The sequence below is a fragment of the Schistocerca nitens genome, chromosome 7, assembly GCF_023898315.1.
Source record: "Schistocerca nitens isolate TAMUIC-IGC-003100 chromosome 7, iqSchNite1.1, whole genome shotgun sequence".
Lineage (NCBI taxonomy): Eukaryota > Metazoa > Arthropoda > Insecta > Orthoptera > Acrididae > Schistocerca > Schistocerca nitens.
This window is the reverse complement of record NC_064620.1, coordinates 161,295,666-161,321,837: the sequence shown is the minus strand read 5'-3', so window position 1 is coordinate 161,321,837 and position 26,172 is coordinate 161,295,666. Positions and strand designations below refer to the sequence as shown.

The 26,172-nt window shown below is 39.0% G+C and overlaps 1 protein-coding gene across 1 annotated transcript in view; it reads left to right on the top strand.

The window, feature by feature from the left end:
- LOC126195112 (39S ribosomal protein L39, mitochondrial) overlaps positions 1-26,172 on the top strand; it is an 82,448-nt gene that overhangs the window by 15,386 nt on the left and 40,890 nt on the right. Inside the window, exons 2-4 of the mRNA XM_049933582.1 lie at positions 4,913-5,107; positions 17,893-18,135; positions 18,997-19,058. Of these exons, the coding sequence (XP_049789539.1) occupies positions 4,913-5,107; positions 17,893-18,135; positions 18,997-19,058 (500 nt within the window). The remainder of the gene's footprint in view (positions 1-4,912; positions 5,108-17,892; positions 18,136-18,996; positions 19,059-26,172) is intronic.

The following is a 26,172-nucleotide window of genomic DNA, read 5'->3' as shown; positions in this document are numbered from 1 at the left end:
CCATTGGTATTTTTTGTGATCTATCAAAGGCCTTTGATTGTGTAAATCATGGAATTCTTTTAGATAAGCTAAATCATTATGGTTTGAGGGGGGCAGTGCACAAATGGTTTAATTCATACTTAACTGGAAGAATGCAGAAAGTTGAAATAAGTGGTTCATATAATGTTAAAACAGCTGATTCCTCAAACTGGGGGGCTATCAAGTACGTGGTCCCACAGGGTTCGGTCTTAGGTCCTGTACTGTTCTTGATATACATTAATGACTTACCATTCCACATTGATGAAGATGCAAAGTTAGTTCTGTTTGCTGATAATACAAGTATAGTAGTAACATCCAAAACCAAGAACTAAGTGATGTAATTGTAAATGATGTTTTTCACAAAATTATTAAGTGGTTCTCAGCAAACGGACTCTCTTTAAATTTTGATAAAACACATTATATACAGTTCCATACAGTAAATGGCACAACTCCAGTAATAAATATAGACTTTGAACAGAAGTCTGTAGCTAAGGTAGAATTTTCAAAATTTTTAGGTGTGTCCATTGATGAGAGGCTAAACTGGAAGCAACACATTGATGGTCTGCTGAAACGTCTGAGTTCAGCTACGTATGCTATTAGGGTTATTGCAAATTTTGGTGATAAGGATCTCAGTAAATTAGCTTACTATGCCTACTTTCATTCACTGCTTTTGTATGGCATCATATTCTGGGGTAATTCATCGTTGAGTAGAAAAGTGTTCATTGCTCAAAAACGTCTTATCAGAATAATTGCTGGAGCCCACCCACGGTCATCCTGCAGACATCTATTTAAGGATCTAGGGATCCTCACAGGAACCTCACAGTATATATATTCACTTATGAAATTTGTTGTTAATAATCGAACCCAGTTCAAAAGTAATAGCAGTGTGCATAGCTATAACACCAGGAGAAAGGATGATCTTCACTATGCAGGGTTAAATCTGACGGGTCAACAGAAAGGTCCGATCTTACTCGTCGGCTTTGACCCGTGACGTAAGCGTGTTGTGGTGTGTGACGTCATTACGGCGCGGAAAACCTAATACATGGTTTGATGTACTCTTGTTTAAAGAACATGTATACGTAATATGAAGCAATTTGATGAACATATTGATCTGTAGCGAAGCCCACTTGAGGTTAGGTTGGGAGTTTTTTTTTTGGAATGCGGCCGCGGCAGCGGCCGCCTATGATTCGAAAATATTGATTTGACACTAATGTAGCCTGTGGGGGGATGGGGGGGCACTGCAGACTCCCCCCACCGCATAACGACATATTTAGTTTCTCCCCACCCAAAAACCCCCAATTTCCCACGCTTGTCCCGTTACAGTCATTAGGCTTTTTGTGAAACTTGTGTATTTCAGTGTTTACAATACGTATTCGATGTTTTTATATCCGCCATATTGGAATTGTTGTTTATGGTCGTTTCCGCGGTATTTGTGACGTCATGGGTCAAAGCCGACGGGTAAGATCGGACGCTTCTGTATTTCCAATCTGACTTTGGCACAGAAAGGGGTAAATTACGCTGCCACAAAAGTCTTTGGTCACCTACCAAACAGCATCAAAAGCCTGACAGATAGCCAACTAACATTTAAAAATAAATTAAAAGAATTTCTAGATGACAACTTCTTCTACTCATTGGCTGAATTTTTAGATATAAATTAAGGGGGAAAAAAAACAACAACAACTTAAACATTAGTGTTGTGCAATATTTTGTGTAATTTAATATCTTGTACAGACATCTTTTATTAACCTGACACGTTCCACATCATTACGAAGTGTCGTATTCATGATATATGGAACAAGTATTAATCTAATCTAATCTAATCTGAGTACCGCCATCGATAGTCAAAATCCAGCTTGCCAACACCAAGGAATTGTTTTTGTGAGTGGTGGTTGGAACTTGAGTTCCACCAATGATGTTGTATATAACTGCTCCTTCCCAATGTTGGAAATGAACTTAAAGCTAACTATTTTAATTTTATTTCAGTATAAATTTTTCACTTTAAGCTATTTTAATCACACTCATCTCATCATCTCTTAGTGGGGGCACTAAAGAGCATGGCGTTGTGTAACCAAGCAATCCTTTCATCATCACAATTGTACCTCATTTCTTAAATTGCATTCATGAAAGGAAGTACTGTTGCATTGTTGCATCAAAGATTGGTTGGTGTAGATTGAATCAATATAAGGTTGGCTGAACTTACTGATGTATTGAATAATAATAATAATAATAATCTTTTCACAGTAAAACTTCTCATGTGACTGACAGGAGAAGGCAAAATATTAAAAGCCTCATGTAATCAAACACCTAAATAGGCACTGTATATATCAGTGTAAAGTTTATGACAGAGGTTAGTTTGTATTAATCCTCAGTTTAGTTTTCTTGGAATTTCAATTACTGATGGAGTGAGGAAAGAATGACTACTTTTAAGCATCTGTACTCATTGTTATTTGTATAATTTTTTCTTCACAGTCCCTTTAAGAGAAATGTACAGGACCCTGAAAAAAATATACCTTGAAAGCAGTTCTTAAAATTTCCAAAATAGTTTTTTTGTGGGATCTGAGAAATTTTTCTTTGATGTTAAAATTTTGTTGAATATATTCATGCACCTATGTGAAATTGTATGAGATAGGCGAAATACCCTCAGACTTCAAGAAGAACATAATAATTCCAATCCCAAAGAAAGCAGGTGTTGACAGATGTGAAAATTACCGAACTATCAGTTTAATAAGTCACAGCTGCAAAATACTAACGCGAATTCTTTACAGACGAATGGAAAAACTGGTAGAAGCGGACCTCGGGGAAGATCAGTTTGGATTCTGTAGAAATGTTGGAACACGTGAGGCAATACTAACCTTACGACTTATCTTAGAAGAAAGATTAAGAAAAGGCAAACCTACATTTCTAGCATTTGTAGACTTAGAGAAAGCTTTTGACAATGTTAACTGGAATACTCTGTTTCAAATTCTGAAGGTGGCAGGGGTAAAATACAGGGAGCGAAAGGCTATTTACAATTTGTACAGAAACCAGATGGCAGTTATAAGAGTTGAGGGGCATGAAAGGGAAGCAGTGGTTGGGAAAGGAGTGAGACAGGGTTGTAGCCTCTCCCCGATGTTATTCAATCTGTATATTGAGCAAGCAGTAAAGGAAACAAAAGAAAAATTCGGAGTAGGTATTAAAATTCATGGAGAAGAAGTAAAAACTTTGAGGTTTGCCGATGACATTGTAATTCTGTCAGAGACAGCAAAGGACTTGGAAGAGCAGTTGAACGGAATGGACAGTGTCTTGAAAGGAGGATATAAGATGAACATCAACAAAAGCAAAACGAGGATAATGGAATGTAGTCAAATTAAGTCGGGTGATGCTGAGGGGATTAGATTAGGAAATGAGACACTTAAAGTAGTAAAGGAGTTTTGCTATTTAGGGAGTAAAATAACTGATGATGGTCGAAGTAGAGAGGATATAAAATGTAGACTGGCAATGGCAAGGAAATCGTTTGTGAAGAAGAGAAATTTGTTAACTTCGAGTATAGATTTAAGTGTCAGGAAGTCGTTTCTGAAAGTATTTGTATGGAGTGTAGCCATGTATGGAAGTGAAACATGGACGATAACCAGTTTGGACAAGAAGAGAATAGAAGCTTTCGAAATGTGGTGCTACAGAAGAATGCTGAAGATAAGGTGGGTAGATCACGTAACTAATGAGGAGGTATTGAATAGGATTGGGGAGAAGAGAAGTTTGTGGCACAACTTGACTAGAAGAAGGGATCAGTTGGTAGGACATGTTTTGAGGCATCAAGGGATCACAAATTTAGCATTGTTGGGCAGCGTGGAGGGTAAAAATCGTAGAGGGAGACCAAGAGATGAATACACTAAGCAGATTCAGAAGGATGTAGGTTGCAGTAGGTACTGGGAGATGAAGAAGCTTGCACAGGATAGAGTAGCATGGAGAGCTGCATCAAACCAGTCTCAGGGCTGAAGACCACCTCAACAACAACAATGTGAAATTGTATATTGCTAACTGCTGTAATGAGTGATTATGGATACTTAAAGAATTACTGAGCAGAATATCAGTATGTAATATGACCAGAACAAGGAGTATGTTTATACAGATGAGGATAGCGTTCCTCCACAAAAGAGTTCTTCCATGGAAAAAAAATGGAGCATATAGACAAATTGAAGAGAATGTTTCTAAAACGGTCAGTAGTATGCCATTGTATGTGAATAAATCAGGAGCACTGGAAAAACATTCAAAAAGAAACAAATAGTGTTCATAGTACTATGCTGTAGAAGGGTAGGCTACTAAAAATTAAGTTGACTGGGTACTAAAAATTAAATCGACTGATAATGTAGGAAATGAAAACATACTAGAAACATTAGATGAGGAACGACATCTTAAAAATAAATAAATAAATTCAAGAAGAACTGGCAGGGTAGTAGGGCATGTTCTGAAGCACATAGGAAGAGTTAACTCAGCACTGAAAGTGAAAGCAGATGGGAGAATTTATAGTGTGAAAACAAACAGAATTTGTAACAAAGATTTTGAAGCTGTTAGAAATGGAAAACATGCAAAAATAACAAGATTAAGCTAATATCAAAAAATGAGGATAGCACCAAAAAAACTGATGATTTTTAAAATGAATCCTTCAGATTGTGCCATGAAAAAGATAGTCTTGCCTTCCAGTAATCAGAAACTTACTCCTTAACCATTGATTGCATGTATCAACTTGCTGTTGGAAAGTATCCCTACCACAGCATAGCACTTGGCATTAATGGAGCTTGTATAGTACTCATTATTCCTTCCTCAAAGACACAGGTCTGATCTTTCCAGCCATAAAATTGTGTATCGCAGGACAAATATTGTTTAATGTAATTAAGAGCAACAAAACTGTTTGTTTCAGGTGGATTGGCTTGCTCAACTGAGGACACTGCTGGAACAAGGAAGAGGAGAAGCAAGCTATTTAGTGATGAGAAAAAAAGGCAGAAATCAGCTGTTGGGCGTATTGAGAAAATTGAAGTTCAGTATATTGGAACTCCTGCTGATGCAACCCTTGTCATGAACAAAGGAATATCAACTCCATTTAACTGTGCTGAACGTAAGTTTGTTGAAAAAATATTATTGGTATTGTGGCCTGACTATCATTAGTATACCTATTCAGCCCACATATAAATCGTGTCCCCTCACTTTCGCCCTTTAAAAGTGTATGGCATGTAACATCTTTTAGCTTATTAGAGTTGTATGTTGTTATAAATCCACTCCTGGATGTAAAAATAATATTCATTCATGGATCCTGGCTTTTCTCGTTGTTTGTACAAATTTGCATTTAAGGTGTTGGAGTGCAGTTTATACAAGTCTGACTCTGCAGTAAATGTAAATGCACTCCAGTGTAAATGTCCCAACAATAATATGGAATGTTGTGGGTTCCTGGTGACTCTACAGTAACTTACCATTTAGGTGTGAGTTCACAACATTTGGAAAAGCCAATTTTTGGCCCAACTTATTCTGATAAGGAATACAAAAGACCATGGTGCTTCTCAAAGATTCCGGCTTGTCCAATGAAGTTGTTAAGAAACTATGACTGAGAGCACCTGTACACTGATATTTTATGGACTTCCAAAGGTTCACAAAAATGGGGCCCCTCTATGCCCCACTCTTAGCAACATTTGCATCCAGATGCTAAATAGGCTACCTGAAGCATGTGTTTAGTCCTTATGTCGGAAAATGTTCACATCATATTCTCAACTCTGTGGATTTTGTTGGTCCCCTTAACAACTTTAGGCTCAATGATTCTAACATCCTTTTGAGCTTTGACTTTGTCTCTCTTTTCACCAGAGTGCCTTTACAAGTATCTTTGGAACTTATTGGCCAGAAATTTGACATACAGATGACCATCCTTTTTAGGCACATCTTTGATGTTAATGTTATTTCTTTTAAATGGTGGTTACTATGATCAGATGAAAGGGGTAGCCATGGGGAGCCCACTTTCGCCAGTTGTTGCCAGCATGTAAGTGGAACATTTCGAGAACGAACTTCTGGAATCTGCCAAATGGCACCCTAACTGTTTCTTCTGGTATGTTGACACAGTCATGTAGCCACATGGGAGAGATTACCTGAATGTTTTTCTTGTACATCTCTATTCCAATATCAGAACAACAAATTTTACCATGGAAGATGAAGTGGATGGAGTACTCCTGGTTCTGGATGTACCGGTAAAATGATGAGCAAACTGCACTTTGAGCCATAATGTATGGTGTAAGAAGATGCACACTGACTTATACTTATGTGCGCACAGCTGACACCATCCAATTCAGAGGAATGACATGCTCAAAACATTGGTACATAGAGTACATCAAATTAAACACCTTTTAGCTGTCTAAATTTCCAAATTGTTATTTTATTGGGCTACCAGTTTTGGCGATCTATTGAGGCCCCCTGACCAATGTGTTGGAGGATTCCCACCTTTGGTCCAGTCAAAATAGGGGCCAGCATTCAAAGACTGGTATTATAGATTTTTGAGATAGTGATCACTTCAAACACCACCTGAGTTGGCAGGGGACCTGAAGACACCAGAATATATCACTGAAGCTAGTAGCCCAATAAAATAACAATTTGGAAATTGAGATGACTGAAAAGTGTATGATTTGACATTCTGTACTGAACAGCCAACCATCTGTGAAAAGATGGATAGACAGAGAATTGGTATCTAGGGTTTGCACCATTTCTGACAATGAGAGCCTCAACCAAGAACTTAAAGATCTGAGGATGGTGTTCTGGAAAAACAGGTACACCGAGTGGCAAATTTGGAGATCGCTACACCCTACACTGACTGTATAGTCAGTGGAAGCAGAAGAGAAACCTCAGGAGAATGTGGCCATTGAATTTATTACATTTTGTGGCACGTTTTCTGAAAAGATAGCTTATATTCTTAGGAAACATCAAATGAGGACTGTCTTTTGTTGACCAGCTAAAACATAGGCACTGCGTGGTAGTGCCAAGGATGACCTCAGACTGTGGAAACCCAGGGTCTATCAGATCACATGCCAAGGTTGCATGACTTATGTAGGTCACTGTTTCAGTGCTCCATATTTTGACAATGAGAATTGGTACATGTTCAGTGAGGATACATTTTCCGTCCAGTGTCCAGTATCCAACAAAATATGAGCATACATGGCTTTGTGAATGGACTAAAGAGTTTCTAGCCAATAGAACAAGAATGACACACTAAGAATGACACGCTGTGTTCTATTTGCTAGAAACTCCTTAGTCCAATCATAAATATGGTCTGATATTAAGTATGCTCATATTTTGCTGGGTGTTGGAAGGTGGACGTATCCTTGCTGAACATGTGCTAATTCTCATTATCAAAATCTGGAGCACTGAAACCATGCCTCCTAATTTCAGAGATGCACTGATAGTTACCATCTTCAAAAAAAGTGACAGAACTGGGCATGGTAATTACAGTGGAATATCCCTCCTCTCTACTGTTGGAAAAATACTTGCTTGATTTCTATCCAACCACCCTCTTGCTGAAAATTGTTTGCCTGAAACACAGAGTGGATTTTGACCTAATTGCAGCCCGTAGATATGATTGTCTATACCAGACAAATGCAGAAGTACAAAGAACATAGCATCCTCCGTACAAGGCATTAATAGACCTTGGCAAGGCTTTTGACTCAGTCAAGGGAGATGCCTTGTGAAAGATCTTAGCTAAAATAGGCTGTCCTGTGAAGTACATAAACATTATCAGTCTACTGCACAATAACGTGAATAGCATGATTCTTGTCAACAATAGCCCTGTGTGATAGCTCTCACATTGTTTTCATTATTTGTTGGAACTATACTTCATCTATCAATAGGAAGCTGCCAAAGGCCATAGAAATAGAATACAGGACTGATGGTGGTTTGTTCATTCTCAGTAGACTATGGATGAAGACTCAAGTATCCACTATAACCATCACTGAACTTCAATGTGCAGATAATAATGTCACTCTTGCCATCTCAGAAGGTGATCTACAAGCAATCCTAAATGCATTTGATGAAGCACGTATGAGCCTTGGACTAAACCTTAATATCCAGAAGATGTAGATCCTATATCAACCTGAACCCAATTCTGTCACCATATCCCTAAGAATCACAGTCCAAGGCAAAGTCTTGCAAACATAGAAAACTTCCCATACCTTGGTAGCCACCTTTCAGCAAATGCAAATATTGATTCTGAAATACGGTACTGCCTCAAATGTGCCAGTACGACTTTTGGTCATCTTTGGGTAAGGGCCTTATACAGGGTGTTACAAAAAGGTACGGCCAAACTTTCAGGAAACATTCCTCACACACAAATAAAGAAAAGATGTTATGTGGACATGTGTTCTGAAACACTTAATTTCCATGATAGAGCTCATTTTAGTTCCGTCAGTATGTACTGTACTTCCTCGATTCACCGCCATGATTTCATACGGGACACACTACCTGTGCTGCTAGAATATGTGCCTTTACAAGTACGACACAACATGTGGTTCATGCACGATGGAGCTCCGGCACATTTCAGTCGAAGTGTTCATACGCTTCTCAACAACAGATTCGGTGACCGATGGATTGGTAGAGGCGGATCAATTCCATGGCCTCCACGCTCTCCTGACCTCAACCCTCTTGACTTTCATTTATGGGGGCATTTGAAAGCTCTTGACTACGCAACCCCGGTACCAAATGTAGAGACTCTTCGTGCTCGTATTGTGGACGGCTGTGACACAATACGCCATTCTCCAGGGCTCCATCAGCGCATCAGGGATTCCATGCGACGGAGGGTGGATGCATGTATCCTCGCTAACGGAGGACATTTTGAACATTTACTGTAACAAAGTGTTTGAAGTCATGCTGGTACGTTCTGTTGCTTTGTGTTTCCATTCCATGATTAATGTGATTTGAAGAGAAGTAATAAAATGAGCTCTAACATGGAAAGTAAGCGTTTCCAGACACATGTCCACATAACATATTTTCTTTGTGTGTGAGGAATGTTTCCTGAAAGTTTGGCCGTACCTTTTTGTAACACCCTGTAGAACCATAACATCAGCATTAAGACCAAGCACTTTGTGTACCAAGCTACTGTTACACCATCTTTCACATACAGGTGCGAAGCATGGACTACTTACAGAAGGCATGTTTGATATCTGAAAAGTTCCACCTGCACTGCTGGAAAAGGAACCTAAGGGTGAAATGGCAACATCAGTGCACTAACATCAATGTTCTGGAAGAAGCAAACTCTACTAGCATTGAAGCCATGACCATTAAGCATCAGCTCCGTAGGACAGGCTACATTTTTCATATGCCTAAATCCCATGTACCAAAACAAATTATGTATTCCCAGCTAAAGGATGGTCAAAGAAAACCAAGAAGACACAGAAATGATACAAAGATGTATTGAAGTGCAACATGAAGAGATCTCAGATTGAAACTGGTAACTGAGACACTACTGCACTTAACTGTCCAGAATGGCGTCACAGTGTTTGGGAAGGGATTCTAGCACTTCAAGTAAAAGAGACGGAATACAGAAACTGACAAGTGCAATGCTTAAAAAACAATGGCAACTCTTAGATAAGCAATGCTACACAGCTGGTCTCCACCAGAACAAATGCTTGTCAACATTTTGGAAACATCTGCAACTCCAGGACTGGCCTCTACAGTCACTTAAGATCCCATGGAAACTGAGTTTTTAAGAATAAAATCATACTTGTCAGCGAGCAATAGCTTATCATTTTGTTCACTAGGCAACATTGTGGAAATATGTCTATGCCTGCCAGAAGGAACAAGCATAAACCTTGGCACCAATGACCACTGTCTGCTGGGTTTTATGGATGGCCAGAATGAACTGGGTTTCACAAGATCATTGTTTGTGGAATCCATGTTGATTCCTAAAGAGGAGATTTTTGATTTTCAGGTACAGGACAAAGTTTGTTCCAAAGTTTTACAATAGGTTTGAGTCATTGATATGAGTCTATAGTTGTATGCATCTGTTTGGTGATCCTTCCTGAAAATGCGAATGACCTGCACATTTTTTCAATCACTTGAACTTTTTTATTCCTCCAGTGAACAATGATAGACTGCTGCTAAAGAGGAGCAAGTTCTTTCATATACTGTGTGTAGAATCGTTTAGGTGTCCCATCAGGACCAGTTGCCTCCCTTCTATTGAGTTTTTTTTTAACCTGGAAATCTGTTTGTTTGGTGTTTAATTGTGGTACTGTCTGCCTCAGTCCTCCCTGCAGGTGTGGCCTGGAATGTTGCCCTTCATGCCCTCATTGTTACATGTTCTCAAGAAAGGTGTCAATATGTTTCCATTAAACAATGTACGAGTAGAGTTGTGTGTAAGGACAGACTTCTTTGCTCAATTCACAACATGAATACACTTATCATCATTGTGATGTCTAACAGATTGCACCAGTGAATGTGGCAATAGCAAACTCTGTAGCGTGTGAAGTATTGATGTGATTTTTCAGATGAAAAAGGTCACTTTCAGCGAATGGTGAAAGTGGTATGAATATTGCTTTCATTTAAAATTTTATGTAGCATATATAAATGGCCAACACATTTTTGTGACTCCAAAGAGTTGCTGTAATCTTCATAATCATAAGAAGCCAAAAGAAATTTTGTAGAGCTTCATTTCAACTCTCTCCTTAAACAAAATAAAATCTTAGCTGGGAAGTACTTTCTGGCCAGTGTATATCTCAATGCGGGTGTCTTGGGACTTGCTTGATCACTTGGCAATCACATGTTGTTGTTGTTGTTGTTGTTGTTGTGGTCTTCAGTCCTGAGACTGGTTTGATGCAGCTCTCCATGCTACTCTATCCTGTGCAAGCTTCTTCATCTCCCAGTACCTACTGCAACCTACATCCTTCTGAATCTGCTTAGTGTATTCATCTCTTGGTCTCCCCCTACGATTTTTACCCTCCACGCTGCCCTCCAATACTAAATTGGTGATCCCTTGATGCCTCAGAACATGTCCTACCAACCGATCCCTTCTTCTGGTCAAGATGTGCCACAAACTCCTCTTCTCCCCAATCCTATTCAGTACCTCCTCATTAGTTATGTGATCTACCCATCTAATCTTCAGCATTCTTCTGTAGCACCACATTTCGAAAGCTTCTATTCTCTTCTTGTCCAAACTATTTACTGTCCATGTTTCACTTCCATACATGGCTACACTCCATACAAATACTTTCAGAAATGACTTCCTGACACTTAAATCTATACTCGAAGTTAACAAATTTCTCTTCTTCAGAAACGCTTTCCTTGCCATTGCCAGTCTACATTTTATATCCTCTCTACTTCGACCATCATCAGTTATTTTGCTCCCCAAATAGCAAAACTCCTTTACTACTTTAAGTGTCTCATTTCCTAATCTAATACCCTCAACATCACCCGACTTAATTCGACTACATTCCATTATCCTCGTTTTGCTTTTGTTGATGTTCATCTTATATCCTCCCTTCAAGACACCATCCATTCCGTTCAACTGCTCTTCCAAGTCCTTTGCTGTCTCTGATAGAATTACAATGTCATCGGCGAACCTCAAAGTTTTTATTTCTTCTCCATGGATTTTAATACCTACTCCGAATTTTTCTTTTGTTTCCTTTACGGCTTGCTCAATATACAGATTGAATAACATCGGGGAGAGGATACAACCCTGTCTCACTCCCTTCCCAACCACTGCTTCCCTTTCATGTCCCTCGACTCTTATAACTGCCATCTGGTTTCTGTACAAATTGTAAATAGCCTTTCGCTCCCTGTATTTTACCCCTGCCACCTTTAGAATTTGAAAGAGAGTATTCCAGTCAACATTGTCAAAAGCTTTCTCTAAGTCTACAAATGCTAGAAACGTAGGTTTGCCTTTCCTTAATCTTTCTTCTAATATAAGTCGTAAGGTCAGTATTGCCTCACGTGTTCCAGTATTTCTACGGAATCCAAACTGATCTTCCCCGAGGTCGGCTTCTACCAGTTTTTCCATTCGTCTGTAAAGAATTCGTGTTAGTATTTTGCAGCTGTGGCTTATTAAACTGATTGTTCGGTAATTTTCACATCTGTCAACACCTGCTTTCTTTGGGATTGGAATTATTATATTCTTCTTGAAGTCTGAGGGTATTTCGCCTGTTTCATACATCTTGCTCACCAGATGGTAGAGTTTTGTCAGGACTGGCTCTCCCAAGGCCGTCAGTAGTTCCAATAGAATGTTGTCTACTCCGGGAGCCTTGTTTCGACTTAGGTCTTTCAGTGCTCTGTCAAACTCTTCGCGCAGTATCGTATCTCCCATTTCATCTTCATCTACATCCTCTTCCATTTCCATAATATTGTCGTCAAGTACATCGCCCTTGTATAGACCCTCTATATGCTCCTTCCACCTTTCTGCTTTCCCTTCTTTGCTTAGAACTGGGTTTCCATCAAAGCTCTTGATATTCGTGGAAGTGGTTCTCCTTTCTCCAAACGTCTCTTTAATTTTCCTATAGGCAGTATCTATCTTACCCCTAGTGAGATAAGCTTCTACATCCTTACATTTGTCCTCTAGCCATCCCTGCTTAGCCATTTTGCACTTCCTGTCGATCTCATTTTTGAGACGTTTGTATTCCTTTTTGCCTGCTTCATTTACTGCATTTTTATATTTTCTCCTTTCATCAATTAAATTCAATATTTCTTCAGTTACCCAAGGATTTCTACTAGCCCTCGTCTTTTTACGTACTTGGTCCTCTGCTGCCTTCACTACTTCGTCCCTCAAAGCTACCCATTCTTCTTCTACTGTATTTCTTTCCCCCATTCCTGTCAATTGTTCCCTTATGCTCTCCCTGAAACTCTGTATAACCTCTGGTTCTTTCAGTTTGTCCAGGTCCCATCTCCTTAAATTCCCACCTTTTTGCAGTTTCTTCAGTTTTAATCTACAGGTCATAACCAATAGATTGTGGTCAGAGTCCACATCTGCCCCTGGAAATGTCTTACAATTTAAAACCTGGTTCCTAAATCTCTGTCTTACCATTATGTAATCTATCTGATACCTTTTAGTATCTCCAGGGTTCTTCCATGTATACAACCTTCTATCATGATTCTTAAACCAAGTGTTAGCTATGATTAAGTTGTGCTCTGTGCAAAATTCTACCAGGCGGCTTCCTCTTTCATTTCTTAGCCCCAATCCATATTCACCTACTACGTTTCCTTCTCTCCCTTTTCCTACGCTCGAATTCCAGTCACCCATGACTATTAAATTTTCATCTCCCTTCACTATCTGAATAATTTCTTTTATTTCATCATACATTTCTTTAATTTCTGCGTCATCTGCAGAGCTAGTTGGCATATAAACTTGTACTACTGTAGTAGGTGTGGGCTTCGTATCTATCTTGGCCACAGTAATGCGTTCCCTAAGCTGTTTGTAGTAGCTTACCCGCGTTCCTATTTTCCTATTCATTATTAAAGCTACTCCTGCATTACCCCTATTTGACTTTGTGTTTATAACCCTGCAGTCACCTGACCAGAAGTCTTGTTCCTCCTGCCACCGAACTTCACTGATTCCCACTATATCTAACTTTAACCTATCCATTTCCCTTTTCAAATTTTCTAACCTACCTGCCCGATTAAGGGACCTGACATTCCACGCTCCGATCCGTAGAACGCCAATTTTCTTTCTCCTGATAACAACATCCTCTTGAGTAGTCCCCGCCCGGAGATCCGAATGTGGGACTATTTTACCTCCGGAATATTTTACCCAAGAGGACGCCATCATCATTTAATCATACAGTAAAGCTGCATGCCCTCGGGAAAAATTACGTCTGTAGTTTCCCCTTGCTTTCAGCCGTTCGCAGTACCAGCACAGCAAGGCCATTTTGGTTAATGTTACAAGGCCAGATCAGTCAATCATCCAAACTGTTACCCCTGCAACTACTGTAAAGGCTGCTGCCCCTCTTCAGGAACCACATATTTGTCTGGCCTCTCAACAGATACCCCTCCGTTGTGGTTGCACCTACGGTACGGCTATCTGTATCGCTGAGGCACGCAAGCCTCCCCACCAACGACAAGGTCCGTGGTTCACATACCATAAGCAAAGACAGTCTTACATTTAGGCACAGCAAATGCCTTTTACTCAACTAGTGGATGCTGTGTAAAGTTTTTCATGTACAATAAAATCACAATTTGGGTGTGAAATGATTTAGTCTTAGCTCCAGTACTGTTCATCATGAATATAAGAAACAACAAGCAGAATTAGCCATTTTTGGCAGATGAGACAAGTATTGTATTTATCACAAATAACAGTATTGTAGTGAAGAAAATTTGGGAGATCTTAAGGGGTTTTCTGCAAACAGTCTGCACTTTAGGACTTGTTTTTGATTCATTTCGGCATATCAGTGGTGACTATGGGATTATGCAGAATTGTCTAATAAAAATAATGTGTGATGTCATTAGTGGTAATATTTATAGGCACCTCTATACAGTTTGCACCACAGTTCAAAAAAAGTAATTGTGTCCTTAATTATAACAACAGATATAAAGTCCACTCTTTGTTAAAGTTGATTTTAGGAAATTATGCTGTGACAGAAACTTTTGATTACTTTTTCATTGATGAAAAATGGCTTCTGTGTGAGAATTTAGAAGTTTGTAGCATGTAGTAAATGTGTAAATTTTAAGCATGTATGCAGTAGTTACTAGTCTGTGTTTGCAACAGATTTTCATATGTGAAATGAATTATTGATGGTACTGCAAATTATCTGTGGAATATGGAACTAAGTAGCCAATTAACTAACTGACACTTTAATATTCTTTTCTGCCACTATTAAACTTGTGTAGAGTAGAATTAATGCTTTAGTGAGGATTTCTTTGTGGCAACAGAGTTTTTACAAGCAAGAATTTTAGTCCTGTTGATAGCTCTGGTTACCTCCACATTCTTTTGCAACTTCGATGTTTGTTACTGGACCGAACCAATGCTGAAACTGTAAAGTGACTCGGAGCCATAAATGGCGTATGTCATTCAAGAGGTGTTAAAGGACAGTCTCTTCAAATAGCTTGAATGAAAATGCACTAGCAAAACTGTCTTACTAAGTCGTAATGTATAATGTATTATAGGTACTAGAATGTACACAATATAAGCAGCAGCTCCTCCCACTATTTTAGATACTTGATAGGTATGCAGATGTGAGTCAAATCCTTGTGCCAACAACTACTGGTCTGGAACACTGAGTGTGATGGGTGTCCTTGCATTAAGATGATTTCCCATTGGTGAACTTGTGATGCTGTTGCATGTCACCTTGCACATATGCACTGTACATATACAAATTCAAATATGATATATATTACATGGATTGTTGACAGATATTACATGGATTGTTGACAGAGGACTTTTTTCTAACCAGGAATACAATGAAATACACGGTTGTAAAACAGTTATGGTTTATTAAGTCACAAACTGACAACACAGGAGTGTTTACTCCTTCACAATCTTAACACCTTCTCTTCCATCTGCTTCACCTCGTCCTCCTCAACCCAGAGTACTGCCATCGTGGACATTGACCTCCTCCTCTCTAATGGTTCCACCCACACCTCTGTCCACAGTAGACTCTCCAAACACAAACAGTACTTGCATTTCGACACCTGTCATCCCTTCTACACCAAAAAATCCCTCCCATATAGCCTGGCCACCCGGCAATGTTGTATCCGCAGTGACAAGTACACCCTTGCCCATTATGCTGAGGGTCTTGCCAAGAGTTTCACATACAGGTACTATCCCCCACATCTAGTCCGCAACCAGATCTCCCGTACTGTTTCCCCTCACACCTCCAGTCCTCCCACCACCCCCAAGAACCAGCCACACAGGAATGCCCCCTTCATCACCCTGTAACAACTAACCACATCCTTCACCAGCACTTTGATTACCTATCATCTTACCCTGAAATGAGTGACATCCTACCCAAGATCCTCCCCACCCCTCCTAAAATGGATTTCCATTGCCCACTCAACATCCACAACATCTTAGTCCATCCCTATGCCACTCCCAGTCCCAACCCCTTGCCACAAGGATCATATCCCTATGAAAGACCCACTCAGCACTTCCTATACCAGTCCTGTCACAGGCTTATTCTGGCCCACCAGAGGCCGGGCTACTTGTGAAAACAACCATGTTATATACCAACTCTGCTCCAGTCATTGCACAGCTTTTTATATTAGTATGACAACTAACCAGCTGTCCACCAGGATGACGGCGACCACCAAACTGTGGCCAAGAGAAAAGTAGACCACCCTGTGACGCAACATGTAGCTGGTGTGTGTGTGTGTGTGTGTGTGTGTGTGTGTGTTGTGTGTGTACCTGTCCTTTTTTCCCCCTAAGTTAAGTCTTTCCGCTCCCGGGATTGGAATGACTCCTTACCCTCTCCCTTAAAACCCACATCCTTTCGTCTTTCCCTCTCCTTCCCTCTTTCCTGATGAAGCAAACCCGGATATGTGTGTGTGTGTGTGTGTGTGTGTGTGTGTGTGTGTGTGAGCAAGTGTATACCTGTCCTTTTTTCCCCCTAAGGTAAGTCTTTCCGCTCCTGGGATTGGAATGACTCCTTACCCTCTCCCTTAAAACCCACATCCTTTCCCTCTCCTTCCCTCTTTCCTGATGAAGCAACCTCGGGTTGCGAAAGCTTGAAATTTGTGTGTGTGTGTGTGTTTGTATGTTTTTTATCGTGTCTATCTACCAGCGCTTTCTCGTTTGGTAAGTTACTGCATCTATATATATTTATTTTGGGCCTGGTCTGTAATTGAGGTAACCAAAAGGAATAAACTGAATATCAAGTAAATTTTGTGAATGTTGCTATGAAGGAACGGGATCACCTCTTATGGGAGTGTACGAGACAGTCAGTAATGACAGATGAAGAGAGAAATAGCATCCAGAATAAAATAGTTCCTATAGTATTGAAAGGAGAAAGACTGTGACATAAATGTAATGAAATAATGGATAGAGTTTCTTTGAAGGAATTAGGAACTACAGGAGGAATGAAAAGCTGGAGCAACTATGATAGAAATTTGAATAACCACTTTGCAGGGGCTTGTCACAACAACACCAATTAGATGTTGAGCAGGTGGAACAGCTACTGAACTGATGTGTGAATCGGTCATGAAGGCAAATATAATGCTGCATTAGATTATCCTGTAACTGACTTGTGTGATGACTGCCTCTCGTGGGCTGTCATATGGCTGCATTTCCAGATACCCTGAGTGGCCAAGCAAATACACCCATGGGACATGTCTTGTAGTGCTGTGTGCAGAACATTAAGAAAAAGTATCCTACATCTCTTGGATTCAGTTTCCCGCATTCCCAAGACGAGCATGGCCTGCAGTGTGAGTGAAAGTGCAGGTGCAAGGGTGCTGTAATGAAATGTTGGAAGGGTCATGATCTTTTGGTAGTAGCAGTGTCATTAGATATTTTTGTCCTTTATTAGTTAAATCATTTTTATTATGTATTGCTTTTCTTGCATTTTATATTTTAAATGTCAGGAATCCTTTTCAATGTAAGTCAGATCAAGGTTCTGGGGATCTGAGAGAATTGCTTCCTGAGTTCTGGAAAGAAAGAGTTACAAAGAAGAGCAAGTTACAAAGAAATGACAAGACTGAGGTGATAATGTGGGATCAGGAACCTCTTCTCGCAAAGAAACTGTGCAAAGTCCTTGATGTACAGAGACTTACAGAAACAGTGACATGTGGTATGTGGAAGATGTTGAAAAAGAAAAAAAAGGATAAATTTTTAAGTTTCTATATTATTTTTTAAATTTTTGTGAGCAGCTATGTGCTTTTGATGTGCAGTTATTTTTATTAAATATATAGACATTGTATAACATGTCACAAAAAGATATTTTCATATTCTTTTTTTCTGAATTAAAGATATGAGTGAAATGCTGATGCAGCGTTCTGCTTTGGCTTTGCTGGATGACAGTGAATTGTGGGACATGCATCGCCCATTACCACGTTCCTGCAGTCTTCAGTTACTCCATTTCCAAGATGAAGATCCTCGACATGTAAATCGGGCATTTTGGCGCACGTGTTCCATGGCACTTGGTGCGGTTATTGAGAATGCCTTCAAAGAAGACATCACTGTTCGTCTACACAGTTTTCCTCCACCAAACAGTAAGTTGCACATTCACTATGCTATCTTCGGATTGTCTACATGGTAAACAAAAAAAAAACTTGATAGTCTCCTTGCGTTTGCTTCTGGATTCTAAAATCAACATGACTGCGTATTTTGGTGATCCACATGTCCACCATCTCTGCTGCTGCTGTGTCACATTGAAAAGTTATGCCAGAGCTGAAAAACTGTCATCCTCTATAGATCCCCATATTGTACACAGTGCATGTGCCACTCACCATAAGTGCTGCCCCCAAGACTGGAGACAGAGCTGTGGGTGTCACCCATAGTAGAACCCAAGTACCAACAATATATCGCACTCAGAGAGTATCCTCAAAGTCTTGTGTCGGCCCCTCTAACCAAATTACTTGCCAACCTAATTTCAGTTGCCTACTTGTAAACACTGTTCCAAATCCTGCGAAGAAAAAAATACTTGTGTCTATTACTCAAATTACTTTCCAACCTAATTTCAGTTGCCTACTTGTAAACACTGTTCCAAAAACTGGATGAAGTGGCAACTGTCAGGATCTCATTAAATTTCATCCCTTGTCACTTGTTCAAACAGTATTCCATTACTCACAATTTCACAGGCTTTTGTAGTCTCATGTGACAGCAGTTTGCGGACTGATAGCATTTTTCCAGTAATCTTCCAATGAATCTGCTTTGTCTATGACTAAGCCTATGTGATCATTTCATTTCATGTCTTTGCAAATTATTTTCACCCAGATATTTGTATGAATTGATAGATTCCAGTTGTGACTAAGATACTTTGAAGTGAAATACCAATATGTTATATAGAACATATTAAATGAACTTGTTCATTTAAAAGACTTTTACTTACATATAACTTCTATTTTTTGCAGTAAAAAGTGGCAGTTTTGTGTATGATGTGGACCTAAGTCTTAGTGACTGGCAGCCAAACCAGGTCAGTTGCAGTTTTGAGAGATCTTTTTCGTTATAGCCCCCACTAGAGAGAATTGTCATACATCTAAATTTGGGATAATTTATCAGCATCTAAAATGAATAATACATAAGTAATCCAGTAAGTAAAAACAGTAGTGTAATAAAAGTGGAAGAAAAGTCTCTCTCTCTACCCCCTCCCCCTCCCCCCCCCCCTGCCCCAACCTCACTCCCTCATTGATAACCCTGCTCTGAAAGTGATTTCAGAATGGCCCACATGAAATACATGCTGTTATTTGGTTTCTCTGCTGAAATTCGTTGAACTCGATATTGTTTGTGAGGAAAAAAAAGTATGAATAGGTGAACTTGATGAAATGGTGGATTACGAGTATGCAAAACATGACAAAAAGACAGAAAGTTGGAGATGACAGATGGACAAAGTGTCAGGCCTGATTTTTAAAAAAAAAGGGGGGGGGGGGCGCACAAATTAAGGGCCCAGGAACACTGAACATGTCAACTGAAAATCACAAATAAAGTCTATTGACTGTGGCATTGACAGACCACCTTACAAAAAGTTTTACTGGGGTAAAGTTTGTATTAAGCATAATTCTTAATAAATTTATATTCAATTTTGTCATTTTGAAAGCAATTTTCCTTCCTCCCTTCCTTTCAGGTGACCTTTATCCAGCTAATGCCGAGTTGGGACTGGTGTGGTACATATCCAATTTTCCAGGAGAACCCACCCATCCATATCCGAATATAGGCTATTAGTATGATGACGTTAAACTTCCAAAGGTATTTTAAAGTTACTCCCCTCTCCCTTGGGAGAAATCCTTGTATCCCTTCAGTCTGCGTCTAATGTAATGTCAAGGTCAAATGTAACATTGTGTTTCAAAGTGTTTGCGCACTTTATATCTGAGGTGGGATGTGGAACCAGCCCACTTACCTAAGTGCATGTGGAAAACCACCTAGAAACCACATCCATGCCAGCCGGCACACTGACCCCTTGTGGTTAATCTGGGAGGTGGATTCGAACTGAGACCAGTGTGCCTCTCCTTGTCCCAGAGCTACTGCTTTAATGTACTTGGCTATCTGAATGGGTGGATCAGGTAAAAAAAAAACTCCAAAAGCATGTGCAACTTATCATAAATAGACAGATTAGACAATAAAATTAAATCAGTGTGTAGTATTGTTGAAGAAGAGATAGGAAAAGATGGCATAGATGATGTCACATCCCCTATTAAAGAAATAGGAACATTTTGCAAGACAGTTCATGTACATCGGATATGATAATAACTACTTTTTAAAATTAGGTGAGGGGACTGGTTCAGGAGGTTCTGAAGAGAAAGTAAAATGATTCTGTGAAGAAACAATATACAGGAATTTTAAGGAATTGAAAGTTTCTCAAAAAATACCCATCTGAAATAAGGAAAATCATTATGACCCTCAAAAATAAAAGTTCATGTGGGGTTCGTGATATCTCCAATAACACACTAAAAAGTTGTGGCCCTAAAATGTATACTGTTCTTAACTACATGTGCAATACATAATTACTTCACAGCATTTTACCAGAGAAATTAAAATCTGCCTTTGGTAGGCCTCTGTATAAAAAGGTGCTTCCACACATTTCAATAACTGCTGGCTGACCTCACTACTTATAACACTTTCCAGAAAATTTGAGAAGGTAATGCACTTGAGGATTATTAAGCATCTATATAGTAATGGTCGGTTGGTTAGTTTGTTATTTGCTTGTTCTCTGGCTTTTAATTTTCTTACTATGATGTGGAATGAGTTTTAACAGTTTTAGTATAGGTGTTCAATGAAAAATTTGCAACATACTGACCATTTGCGTAATTGTTTCAAGTTATTTGATTTTTGAAAAATGTCATATTATCACTTTGAGCTGCTGGTAAAATTCTTTGTTTACACAACCAGTTTCAGTTTCCTGGCCATCATAAGGTTCCCATGTTGTTGTTGTTGTGGTCTTCAGTCCTGAGACTGGTTTGATGCAGCTCTCCATGCTACTCTATCCTGTGCAAGCTTTTTCATCTCCCAGTACCTACTGCAACTTACATCCTTTTGAGTCTGTTTAGTGTATTCATCTCTTGGTCTCCATCTATGATTTTTACCCTTCACGCTGCCCTCTAATACTAAATTGGTGATCCCTTTGATGCCTCGGAATATGCCCTACCAACTGATCCCTTCTCCTAGTCAAGTTGTGCCACAAATTTTTCTTCTCTCCAGTTCTGTTCAATACCTCCTCATTAGTTAAGTGATCTACCCATCTAATCTTCAGCATTCTTCTGTAGCACCACATTTCAAAAACTTCAATTCCCTTCTTGTCTAAACTATTTATTGTGCACGTTTCACTTCCATACATGGCTACACTCCATACAAATACTTTCAGAAATGACTTCCTGGCACTTAAATCTATACTCGATGTTAACAAATTTCTCTTCTTCATTGCCATTGTCAGTCTACATTTTATATCCTCTCCCATATACCAAAGAGAATAATATTTAAATCATGTTGTAGGCTTAAACTGGCACCAATCTATTAACTGATGCAGATGTTTACAACAGCACTTTCATAATGAGATGTTACATAAATAAAAGAATTCACAGCATCTTGTTAGTTGAAATATAAAATCATTATCATCAGGCGGTCAAACCATGAATTATACACTGAAAATAAAAGTATACCATAACACTATGATGTGACTCATTACGAATACCGTGTATCAGAGAAATATAACTGGTTCACATTTGTACAGTTACCTGCTATCATATTGTAATATAAATTGCATTGTCAGTCTACAAAAACTGTGCTAGGTAGTGTATTGATTCTTGTTAAAACTGTCAGCAGCATGAATGCTGTGAGCATTAATACAGCATAGAGCCAACTGCACAACTGATCACTGTTTAGAGCTGAAGACACTCATAAATGTCTACATATATCAATAGTAACTAATATCTTACAATTAATAACCTATGCTAATATAACAATGAAATACTCAATTTTTGACAATATAATGTAATCGGATAGATTAAAAAATCTACTTATCAAGCAATGGCAGGAGAGCTCACATATAAAAAAAAGTTACGTACATAAGCTTTTGGAGCCAGTGGCTCCTCTTCCTGGCAGAAGAGTTGAAGGGGAAGGAAGAAGGGTGAAGTAAAAGGAATGGAGAGGTTTAGGAAAAGAGTAAGAGCTGGGAAAAGTCACACAGAATCCCGGGTCAGGGGAGACTTACCAGATGGGTTGAAAAGGAAATCTGTGTTTCATCTACTACAAGAAGTGCATGGACAGTCGTAACACATGTTCTATATGTTGCATGTAATAGAAATTTATGCTTGTTATAATCACAGTCATGGTGACAGAATGCAAAATTTGTAACAGTAACGGCTCATATGCATTTCTAGGCTCTAATGTGAAACGAGTTATAGTCACAATCATATGTGCACTGCTTCCATCGTACAGTAATTTTTATGAGACAAGCTATACAGGTACTGAAAATGTATACCTAACCAATTTGTCTAAATACATGACATTATAACAGATGCAACATGCTCAGTTCCATAGACAAATAGTTGACAAATAGTTATATCTGCATCTCAGGTAAAACACTAAAGCGACAGTTATATGTAATACATGACCAATGAAGGATTTTTCACAGATGCAGAGACATATGTTGACTTAAAATCATGTTGTATGACACGTTCAGTTAATGTAGTTTTACTTATTGTTCATATGATAACCCATATAAGCTCCTAAGTAGACAGACTTGGCACTAGAATCACCATGTCAGGAGAATGTCAGACACAGTAAGCATCTAAGCCTAACTATGTTTAATTTGTATTCAGTGAAGTAACTTAGTGTTACAGGTACAGCAGCTATGTTTACAGATGTATAAAAAAGCATAAAAACAATACAGCAGCTATTTAACAGACAGCAATAGCTAAGTATTGACAGACTACAGCAACTGTTTAACAGATATCAATAGCTACATACCTACGGACATTATAACATAAATAAGAACACAGACATATTATGCTTAAAACAGGCCACTGAACATATGGTGTGGAAAAATAGTTGGGTAACATGGTACCACTGTATAATTAGGGCCAGATGTATCAATATCTGTATTGGAGCAATTGCATGGTCTGCAGTATGTCTTTAAAATTTTCAATGAAATTCCTATTTTTCAGATCGGTTCTTTCATTTAAAACAACTCAGCATTTTTTTTCTTCCAAATGTGTGGAAATTTCCACTTCTTCTACATTATCCATATGGAGGCTTTTGTCAATTCTGTGCAATAATTATAAATTGTCCTCTCTGTTATAAACCAAATGGTTTTCGTTTTTCAGGTGCAGAGAGTGTGGACTGATTGTTCTCACTTTTACAAATATGTTATTTGCAACTGCACATATTTTACATCCAGTTTGCCCTGTATAAATTTTATCACTGCACACAATTCTATATACTCCAGACTGGTCTAACTGGCTTGTCTTATTAACGCTGTGCGCTGCATTATTTCTGGTAGTGTTGTTTGTATGAAAAGCTACAGTGATGGTAGTATTACAAAAAATGCATTCAGTTTTATCAGATACCTTCTCTGTGTATGGAAGTGTAACAAACATAATTTTATTTTTCCTTTCTATACTTACTGCATGATTTTCTTGCATTTTAGATTTTTGTTAGCATTCAATTTCCTGTTAAATAACCTATCTACTACTATGTCAGAAGTGTAGCCATTAAGTGTTACAATACACCGAGGTGACAAAAGTCATGGGATACCTCCTAATATCATCGAGGACCTCCTTTTGCCCGGTGTAGTGCACCAACTCGATGTGGCATCGACTCAACAGGTTGCCTGCAGGAATACTGAGCCATGTTGCCTCTCTAGCCTCCATAATTGCAAAAATGTTGCGTTGCAGGATGTGCACAAATGACCTCTCAATGAAGTCCCACAAATATTTGATGGGATTAACGTTGGGTGATCTGGGTGGTCATGTCATTCACTTGAATTGTCTAGAATGTTCTTAAAGCCAATTGTGAACAATTATCATCCAGTGAAACGTATTGTCATCCATAAAAATTCCATCGTTGCTTGGGAACATGAATTCAATGAATGGCTGCAAATGGGCTCCAAGTAGCCAAACATACCCATTTCCAATCAATGATTGGTTCATTTGGACCAGAGGCACCAATGCATTCCTTGTAAACACAGCCTATGCCATTATGGAGCTACCACCAGCCTGCGCAATGCCTTGTAGACAACTTTGGTCCTGGGCTGCATGGGGTCTGTGCGAGACTTGAACTGCACCATCACTCTTACCATCTGAAATTCAGACTCATCTGACCAGGCCACGCTTTTCTAGTTATGTTGAGTCCAACCAATATGGTCATGAGCCCAGGAGAGGCACTGCAGGCAGTGTCATGCTGTTAGCAAAGGCATTTGTTTCAGTTGTCTGCTGCCATAGCCCATTAATGCCAGACTTCACCACATTGTCCTAATTTTTTTTCTCCCATTATTCCCTGCATTGTTGCTTGTATGTTATCACTATCAACTCTACCCAAACCCGCTGCTCTTGGTCATTAAGCGAAAGCCATTGGTCACTGCATTGTCCATGGTGAGAAGTAATACCTGAAATTTGGTATTCTCGGCTCACTCTCAACACAGTGGATCTCACAATACTGAATTCCCTAACAATTTCTGAAATGGAGTGCTCCATGTGTCTAGCTACAATTACCATTCCACATTCAAAGTCTGTGAATCCCCTTTGTGTGGCCATAATCACACTGGAAACCCTTCCAGATGAATCACCTGATTGCAAATAACAATTCTGCCAACACACTGCTGTTTTTTACCTTGTCTATGTGAGACTACCACCATCTGCATATTGCTGTTCCATGACTCTTGTCACCTCAGTGTATATCATAATGTATATAACTCTCTTCACATTGTTGTTGTCGTCATCGTCGTCATCTTCGTCATCTTCGCCCTCCCCCCACCTCCCTTTTCGTCATCTATCACTGAAAGTATAAGTGTTTTTCTGCTGTTCTTATATATGTACATTATTGTGGGTTGTCATCCCTCTTCATGGTGTTTGCTGTACTTTGATGTTTCGGATGTGTTTTCAGTATTCTCATATTTAAATGGTTTTGACTAAATGTTTGTTTTGAAATGGCATGTGATGTTTAGTCAACATGGTAGCAGATGTGTGCAGTTGATAAAGTTTTCATGCAGTGTGACAGGTGCTAATTTCGACAGGAGTGCGACGTTAATAGAAGTACAGAAGACAAGACAGTGGTCAACGAAAGACAGCAAATCAAAAAACTCACCGGTGAGGAAAATTAGGAGACTTGGACAATTGTAATGAAAAGTATTTTAGAGTATGACAAAATCTTTGTTGTCGTAAATGGAAACAGCTAATTCTATTGCTTGACATCAAGCCTTTACTTCGTCTTGGGGAATGCAAGACTGCTAAAGAGATTTGGGATAAGCTACATAATGTTTATGGTGTTCACTCAGCTGAAAACATTTATCTGCTTAGACATAAACTTCGTAACATTGTGTGGGAAGCACCTGGTGAAATACAGGGCCATCTTCCCAAATTTGGTGACTCGGCTTTCATTTTTAGACAAGCTGATTGATGATGGTGATCTTTGTGCATGATTTTTGCAAACTTTACCCAAAGGGTTCAATTACATTCATATTACATGGCACAATTTACTTACTGAAGAGAAGACCTGGAATAAGTCACAAAAATGTTGTTTAAATCATGAGCTGAGAATAACAGATTGTGATGACAAAAGTGTTGCTACAGCAGTAATGTCAAAAATAAAGATTAACAAACAATGGTAAAGGCACAAACAAACTTCATCTGAAGCAGATGCATTAAAAACATCTCATTATAAAAGGAATGAAAATTTAAATGCCTTTCATGTGGTCGTCACTTATCTAAACAGTGTAAAATATGATTTTTTTGTTTCAAGTGTAAGAAAAAGGGTCATCGATTAAATGAATGTAATAAATAGCACACAGAAAAAAGAAGACAGTGCTATGTTGTTAACTGCTCCAGTAACAGTGGGAGACACAAGAAATTATCATCACACAGATACTTCAGAAACGGGAG